Source organism: Stenella coeruleoalba, assembly GCF_951394435.1.
Source record: "Stenella coeruleoalba genome assembly, chromosome: Y".
Lineage (NCBI taxonomy): Eukaryota > Metazoa > Chordata > Mammalia > Artiodactyla > Delphinidae > Stenella > Stenella coeruleoalba.
In genome coordinates, this window is record NC_137168.1 from 2,882,234 (window position 1) to 2,891,227 (window position 8,994).

Below are 8,994 nucleotides of genomic sequence, written 5' to 3' on the forward strand. Positions count from 1 at the left end.
GATGCTTTATTAAAAATCATGAAGAAATTGTGCCCACATAATGTCGGTTTAATGACCAACGCAAGAATAAAATGGGGAGGAATAAGAGTCATCTTCCTTCACTCCTGCACTAGTGTTTACAAAACACTAACAAGTCAACCCCAAACGTTCTCCTCCTGGAAGCTTCCCTGGCAAATGCATTCCCTCAATGTCCTCATCACCCTCTGGGGGCCGTAATTGATATTCTCACCTCCACCAAGATATTCTTGTCTGTCGGTGATTTGCCACAAGGGCATGCCTATTCCTCTGTTTCCAAATGTGTGTCACTGCTAACTCCACCTGCAATAAAGCATTTCTTGTTGCTCACAAAGATAACGGAACTCACAAAAAAGTCCCAGTTCAAGGTGGTGGAAGCATTTGATGCAGGAATGGAGGAAAGGGTGGAACGCAGGCACAGACCAACTCAGAGACACAAACCTTAACAAATAAGTGAGTGAGTAACAGCAACCCAGAGCATGTGTATCGAAACAGGGACATGAACAGACTGAAACAGCTATGGCACTAGAGGCGTGCATATGGGCACAGGCATGGGTGGAAGATCAGAGGGACGAAGGCATGGGCAAAGCCAGAGGAAGGAACACCAACTCACGCTCAGAGTGAGAGATCATGGGCAAACACAACACGGACACACCATCTTCATTTCAGACAGAGGAAAACATGAACATGTCCAGAGACCAGGAAACGCAAACGTGGCTCAGAGTGATTGAGCCAGAATGCTCATAGATTGATCAGTAATCTGCTGGGCCTCACATGCCCTGAAGTTCAACGGAAGGAAACCTCAGGCAACGTGTGCAACTGTGCATTCAATCTACTCGCACCTAGATATTAGGCCCCACGTGAAAAAGCCCTTAAGAGACCGGGTCACACCTACGTCTAAGCTCTGTAGCCCAGGAGGAAACTCAGTAAGCTATAGCCTCTGGGGCACACATCATGCCAAGTCTCCAGACAATGACAATCAAGTCAACCGTCCACAGTTTACAGTTCCGCTACCTGATCCATGAACGTCTGCCCAGCTTCACTCCAGGACAGGTCAGGCCTAAGCATAGCCTTGGTACCTAAGCACTGGCAGGAGATGTTAGGAGTTGGGGGAGCCTGTCCCAACCTTTGCTTTGGTGATTAAGTCCTTTGCAAGACCTTACTAAATGTTCTGGATGTGGATAAACATCCTGGAGTCCTTAGAACAAGCCCCGTCTGAGGTTGCCTAAGACCACGCACCAGTATGCTGTCCCACTCCCACTGCAGGGTTATCAGAGCATAGTTTATTTTTACCAGCACCAGGAAAGACAGGGACCAGCATGTGGAAGCCCCAAGGGTTCCTTGAGGTGTACAGTGCGAGAAGCTGAGAAGACCTGTTTCTACAGTGTCTGTGGGGTGGTTGTGGGGACAGCAGCGGGCAAAGGCCAAGCCTTGCCTTCTAGACCTTCGGATGTCTCCACTGTAGAAGGGGCATAGCTGGGATGTAGATGTTCAAATACAAAACCTGACACTGAGCAGGCGATCTAACTCAGTGCACTTTGAAGGGGACATCTGTGACTCCATGAACTTTGACTGTCAAACCCTCGTCCTGGAAAGAGCTGGGGCTTTTGGGAGAAGGCTCTTCTACCAAAAGTCGTTGAGCGAGAGCTCAACATGTGGGACGGAAATGGTACTGTCAATATGCCACCCTCAGGGACGCCTGTGTTGGAGCCGCTGTATCTGGGAAGAGAGAAGAACACTGGGGGGACAAACATTGAACATTCCCTGCTCCGTTTGTGGCAAAGTCTGTCCTTTGCCTGGTCCAGAGACAGACGTGCTTCTGGGAAGCAGCCAGCCACTTGGCAAGGAGCACCCGAAGTGCTCACCACTTCCTGGGTGAGCTCGGTATGCTCTAGGTCTTCCCATTGGCCTCAGGGGCACAGAGTGCTGGCAAGGCCCCAGAAGAAGGACAGTGCCTTTGTGGTTGAAACACGGTGTGCCCAGCCATTCAGCAAGGATGGGACACCTCTACCAGACTGTTCATGAGAAAAATGTTTACTTTCTGGGGACCTGGCCTGAAGCGGGCCTTGGGCAGAGGGCTTAAGCCTGTCTGAAAATAGGGATATTAACCACTGTGCCGTCACGGGACAGAGAGCACACAGCTGGGTAGCCTGGCACTTGCCTGTTTAACATCCCTAACTCCCCACTCCCCCCACCTCTCCCCTCTCCCCGTGTGCCCTTTTGTACCCAAACTGAGTCCCCCGGAAAAAAGAAGAGTTCACGTGAGCTCACTCAGATGTGAGGGACTCTGTTTCTGTTTGCTTAGCCGTTTCCCAGCAAACTTACCTTTTCCCCTGGTCACCTTTGCCAGAGCAAACTAACATCCTCACTGCCTTCCCACCCGTGTCTCCCTCACCTCCTCAGATGTCCTCCATACACCTTATACCCCCATGTCCTGAGATGTTGTCTGGAACCCTAGCCCTGCGAGGCTAATTGTCTCAGCAAAAGACCCTGTGTTCATATGCACTAGAAGGGCATCCGGTCCAACAGTGAGTTAAATGCTAAGGCTTCCCCCCGTTGTATCCCATTGAAGTGTCTGATGATATGCAACAGGGAGGATACATGGAGGACCACTATCCAACAAAATTAACTTCCAGCATTTCAATCTCAGGCCCTTGCTCACCAGGCCCTTTCCTTGAACTTCCGCATTTCCCTTGGAAAAATGACAGGCCCCAGTTAACCAGTCCTTCTCTTATTTCTCCTTCCTCCCCAACCCCCATCCCACAGGCAGAACTGCATCCTCTGATGCAATCCCAAAGTATGATTTCCCCCCACCTCTACAACTCTCCATGGCCTGGTAATTCCCAGGCAGCAAACTGAGAAGCCTGCCTGGGGCTGATGTGTCTACCCTGAGCCCCTGCACAAACACCACACAAACACATACAACTGATGCTGCTTATTTATCTTCCGGTTTTATTCCAGGTTTACTGGTGTCTCCCTCTCTGTACGTCTCACCACCAGACCTCTCTTCGTTTCTTCGTGTGCACGACAACCACGTTGACCGTTCGCCTTCACCCAAAGCAGCTTCTTAGGTCAAGGGCGATGCTCCATCACACGCATCTCAAGATCGGGAGTGCCTTTGAAAACACACACAGGCACACACATAATAACCCAACCTCTCTGAACGATGCTAAAGACCGCTTTAACTTTTTAAGGCCCTGCCCAGGAGACAGAGTCACATCCCCTGTGATCTCTTACATTTCCTCCAACCGCATATTAGAAACTTTTCTTCATAATCGATGCAAAATGGCCACTGTTCTCACAATAGCCATGGCAGGTGAAGAAAATGCATAAGAAAAGTAAAAGATGACGGTGATGATCAAAACAGAAAAAAATGATGGGACAGCGGGGTAAGGCTTTGCACAAAGGGGACTCACACACCTTTGTGGAAACGGGGTGGTGGGGGGAACCTGAGGCAAGCCCAAAGCCAAGCCCAAATTTAAGGGGGCATTACAGGAGGCCTGAGGGTGGGGTTGATGGCCATGGAATGACAGTTCAGAGACGTGCACCTTTGAATCTCAGTGACTTTGACTCTCATGCTGCTTCACTCGCCTAAAGCTTCCCTAGTCAGAACCAGTCCTGCACTGCAGTTTTCTATACATGCTGTCGCACCCTGACGCCCTCACGCCCTGGTATCACTGTATGCCTCTGAGCCTCAACTCCTCCATGAGTGAAATAAACGACCCAGCTTACTCGTTTCAGCGCCCAGCCCCTGGGCTCCTTACCCACCTGTCCTCTCGGTGACCTGTCCCGGTGGGGCCTTTCTCCCTCAGGTAGTAGCGCAGGGGATCGGGCCACAGGTCCTCGCCGATGATCTGGTAGGAGACAGGGGCCCGGTCGGGACAGGCCAGGCCCACACCCCTCCCCCCGACCAACATCGCCATTGCTGAGGAGGCCCAGAGGCACCCCACCTCAGCAATCCTGCTAGATCCTACACAGCTGTGGTCAGAGAACCAGTTGAAGAAGTTAAGGCCACTGTTGTTGTGCCTGCGGCTATACACCTCCTTTTCAAAACGACGGTGCCACTGAATTGGAGCGAGATGAGATGCCCTATATCCTGTGGGAAAAGGAGCGTGGGACAAGGGCCTAAATCACGTTTCAAGTTCACCTCACCCCATCTGCCCTCCCCCACGATCCAGGGAGCTTTCTCTTACCAGTGACGTGAATGAGATACTCCTTAACAACCACCTCATTCTGGAAATAGGGGTTCTTCCGGAAAAACAACATGATCTTGCGGTAATCACTGGGATATGTGAGTTCCTCCACCTGCCGGGACAAAGTGGAGGCGGAGGGTGAAATCTCTCTCCAGCACACCTGCTCTTTCCTGCTTTCCGGGATAAATCAATTCCCGTCTCCTCCCCAGCCTGACCTTCAAGTTGGTCATGTAGCTAAGCATGTCTTTATCTTGGGTGCTAATCATGGCCGACATCCGGGGGTGGTTCACAAACTGCTTTACGTCAAGGAGCCTCTAGATGCCGGAGGTGAAAGGGCTGGGAGAACAGAGCGAGCCTGGACAGCGGCCTGGGAGTGTCTGATCTCAAGGCCCCACTAGCATCTAGTCCTATTTCTTCAATACAGACTGCATGAAGGAACAATGAGCCCCTCGGGGTGTGCATATCTGTGCACTAAAACAGGGAGCCTCCGATTCTGAGAGGGAGGCCCTGATCTCCATCTGGACAGAACAAGCTTACTTCCGCACAGCAAACACTCCTGGCTCTAACTAGGATGTGCATTCATAACTCCCCACTCTCACCTCCGTTTTCCCTGATGGTTATTCCAAGAAGAACCTGTGCACAAGACAACTCTTTTGTCTCAAGAGGCCCTGGCACTAATGACAATACCTTTTTGGACCTCTGCAACTAAAGCCCTAGTCTTACTTCCTGCTATGCAGAAAATCAGCATGCCCCCACAATTTCAGGATCACATTTCCCTGAGTGTGCCCACAATGCACAATCCAACGGATACATTTTGGTACCCAAACGGCCCGCTATGTTAGGTACCCCTTGCACTAGCCCGGCCACAACGTGGTCTCTCAAATACAAAATTAAGGATACAACTTTGACCCAGAAGCCAGGGATGCTCTGGATGATGGTGCTTCTGTGTTCCAGATAAGGCTTCTGCCTCATAAGTGTTGTGACCTTGAGATGAAAGAGTTGTCGGCTGCACTCTGCATTCACAGGCTCCAGCTGTAACTGCAAGACCTCCAGCGCCTCCAGCGCCTCCAGCGAGGCGCTCTTCGGCGACGGCCCCGGCTCTTCCTGCCCCTGCTCCTGGGGCTTCTCCTCCTGCTCTTCCGCCACCACCTGCTGCTGCTTCTCCGCCACCACCTCCACCTCTTCCATCATGTCCTCCACAGGCTGCCAAAACACCTCCATGATCCGCGCCACCTCTCCCTCCAACAGGGCCGCGCATTGCCGCACCACCTCCCCGCTAAAGATGGCGGCCTCCTCGCCCCACCCATCAGCTAGGGCCAGTACCCTACCCACCTCCCGCACCACTCCTGGGGACCCGAGGGCCCCTGCTTCCTGAGGACCCCCTCCCACACCTAGGACGACCCCGGGTCCCGCCTCACTGCCCATGCGGACCTGGCTCTGAGCTGGGGCAGCGGCGAAGGTGCGGCAGTTGGAAGCTCAGCACGTGGGCTGAGCACCACACAGGCCCAGCGACTAGAATCACGCTTCGCTGCGCACTGAACCGTTCCTAGGAGCCTCTGCGGTGAAGAGCGCTGAAACGCATGCGCAGGAGCATTGGCCACCAGGCATGCGTGTCCAGGTGGCAGGAAGCAGCTCCAAGCCCCGCCCAGGCCGCTCTCCCCCCATCACGACCAATCAGGGCGAGGACAGTGGGCGTCACCCTCGGCTGCCTCGCCCCTCGCCCTGTGGAAACAGGCCAGGCTCCGGGATTGCCCGGTTCCCGGAAACACCCCTTCTGCCCCCCCGACTTAGCAGCCGAGGTTCCCCAAGGTGTTCGCCTCCAGGGAGGCCTCTGCCCTTGCGTCTGGGGTGCCCGGGTGCCCTGTGATACCTATGTGGCCTGTGCCAGTTGGAGCCAGGAGTTCCCGCTCCAAACTCAGAAAATCAGAATCTGGTTTCCCTCGGGACCTTTAACCACTGGGAACTCTCAGGAAATGTACAAGGAAATGCATGGTGGCCGAAGTTGCTGGATACTTTTCTTCCAGGGGACAGAGAGCCCGAAGTTCTGTGGCATGAGCGGGCAGTGTCCGGCAAACCCAGCTCTTTGCTAGACTTGAATTCCTTTGCTCAAGAGCAGAAAAGCCACGCAGTGAAGAGCTCCGTCTGAGTGTCTGTCTGTCTCCCCTCTGTCTTTCTGTGTGTGTGTGTCTGTGGTGTGTGCGTGCGCGTTCTTGCTTCTGTACGTATCTGCTCCCTCCCTCTGTGGCCCACTCTCCTGGGATCCCCTCTGGATACTTAAACTCTCCGAGAAATTCTACCTTGCCTGGCACCAAAAGACCTCTCCTCGTGTGTGATTGGCACCCACGGGTTCTCGGACTTTGTGTGACCACACGTTTGCATAGTGCCTTTCAAACGCTCGAGTGGCAGGCAGAAATTGCCTTTCTGCTAGCCAACATAAGGTGACAAGCGTCCCTCCGGGAACGGACATGGACACATGGCACGAGACGAAGTTGACTCGGCCATCCTGTCTTTTGAGAGACCGAGAGAGGGACGACACGCTTTGATGGCACTGGGGAACGCCAGCAACTTTATTTGGACACGTGCGCACACACTGAGGTGCTGAGGACTGCACCCAGTCAAGGGCCACCACGCACGCATGCATGCCTTCACCACTGCCAACCCGAGGATGTGAATTTTGCCGACCCTAAGGATGCCCTGTGAAAGTGGTTCTGCTCTCGTCCACCTTCCAAATGAGATCACATCCCAGCCCAGCCCTTCGCCCCAGTCTTGTGGGACAGGGGAGCAGGGGTAGAATCCAGCTAAGCCATCACGGCCATACTCCAGTTGCTCAAGTCATTCTTCAATTATTTCAAAGAATTTTACTGTTTTCTTCTTCAAAAAAGTCTTGCACATACCTGAGAAAAAAAGTTTTTAATCTATATAATGACGGTAAGAATAGCAGTCAATAGGATTGTGGCAATAATCAAATGAGATAGTTAAATTCATAAGTAAATGAAGCACTTTCTACAGTGGCCAGCCCAAAATATTTATTAGATATTTTTATTTGACCAGTTAGTCTGCAATAGTTATTCCCAGAAAGGAGGTGGCCCTGTTTCTAATTCATTACCATTTGTAATGTCATACATTTTGTGCATGCTATCTTTAGAGGTCATGTCTGTAAACAGTATTGACACACAACCTTTGTCATCTGAGTAATAGTATTTATTTATATTTGTCATCAGTATACTAGCTTTTTTAGCAAAAGTTCACCTATCCCCTAGAATTGACTATAAATTACGTCTGGGGTTTCTAATTCTTCTTGAATAATTATTGCTAAACTGTCTCCTGTTAAATCATTTGTTATCCACCAAAGATTTCTAATAATTATTTTTCATAGCTTTTTATTAATAATTATTCTTCACTCCAATCGTGTGTGTGTTCTGTCATGTCTTCCTATGCTCTTTTAGGCTTATTATTAGTGAAAATATACAATGATTATTTACTTTATACAAAATATGCAAACGAACTTAATTGAAAACAAACAGTTTCGGGGCTTCCCTGGTGGCGCAGTGGTTGAGAGTCCGCCTGCCGATGCAGGGGACACGGGGTCGTGCCCCGGTCCGGGAGGATCCCACATGCCGCGGAGCTGCTGGGTCCGTGAGCTATGGCCGCTGAGCCTGTGCGTCCGGAGGCTGTGCTCCGCAATGGGAGGGGCCACAACGGTGAGAGGCCGGCATACAGCAAAAAAATAAAAATATAAAAACTGTATCATAATTTTGATCCTCTCTAAAAAAGGCAGGATTACAAATTAACCTCAGGCCCCCACTTAATATAAAAGTAATTACAATATTTCCACACTTTTGTTTTGAACCCTGAGTTATGTTTTTAGGCGTTGTGCTCAGTACATCATTTAACCTCACAATAACCCTATCTGATCATTCTTTATCATCTTGTTTCTGTAGACTGGGTAAATTTAAGAGTTTAGGTAGTTTACCCAGTTTCATATAACTACTAAATTTTGAAGCTTAGATTACTTTTTGTCTGCCTGACTTTGTATCATATTAAATTACCATATGCATTTTATCTTGTAGACATTCATGTTTCTGTTTAAAATTATTTTAACAATTCCACTAAAAAATAAAGTAAGTAGCATATTTGCATAGCAAGCAAAATGCTTCATGATCTGCTGCTACCCATTTTTATTCTATCAGAAAGTCCCTGAACTCTCCCTACTGATTATATGGAAATTCCCATTATTCCCCCAAATTGCCTTTTACTTTTTTTTTTTTCTGCGGTACACGGGGTCTGTTGAGTATGTCTCTCCTGAGCAGGGCTTAGAGGGTCTGGTCTGTGGTCTCCCAAATTGGTTCTGGTATCCCATATGCTAAATGTGGGCCTGGTAAGGTGTGGCTTATTCAGGTATGAGTCAAGTCCTAGTCCATCAGGTGGTTCTGCTGTGAGGGGAATTGGCCCCTTGTTTAGGGCTGTGACTCACTGAATTTGGCCTGGGATTACCTGTATTGTTGACTGTGATCCCTTGAACTGAAAACGAATCTTCTGAGGAGTGCCTGAGTTCTTCTGTGTTGAATATGGGCCCACTGGTATATTGTTTGGGGGTGCCTGACCTGAGTCTGGGTTCTGTGCTGAGTCTGTGTGTCTCCTTAGGTGGGACTGGGATCCATTGTGGGCCTTGAGCTTCTACATCTGGGTCTGGGGCTGCGTAGAATTCGTCTGGGTCCATTCGGCATGATGTCTAGAATTCTGTGAGTTGAAACAGTGTCCTCTCTGAGGATAGCTGGACCCTCTG

General features: G+C 50.4%; 1 protein-coding gene across 2 annotated transcripts; it reads right to left on the reverse strand.

Moving 5' to 3' along the window:
• Positions 1–2,950: 2,950 nt before the first annotated feature.
• On the reverse strand, positions 2,951–5,810 carry LOC307181050 (testis-specific Y-encoded protein 10-like). Of its 2 annotated transcripts, none has more exons than XM_079911827.1 (7): positions 5,640–5,810; positions 5,109–5,423; positions 4,424–4,501; positions 4,209–4,320; positions 3,966–4,111; positions 3,784–3,869; positions 2,951–3,131 (listed from the first exon to the last, which is right to left on the reverse strand). In XM_079911827.1, the coding sequence occupies exons 2-7, from the start codon at positions 5,397–5,399 to the stop codon at positions 3,116–3,118; spliced, it is 729 nt and encodes a 242-aa protein (XP_079767953.1). In that variant the 5' UTR covers positions 5,400–5,423; positions 5,640–5,810; the 3' UTR covers positions 2,951–3,115. The 2 variants fall into 2 exon arrangements, with proteins under 2 accessions (XP_079767953.1, XP_079767952.1); XM_079911826.1 differs by having other exon boundaries at positions 5,109–5,411; positions 5,640–5,809.
• Between the last annotated feature and the right edge of the window lie 3,184 nt (positions 5,811–8,994).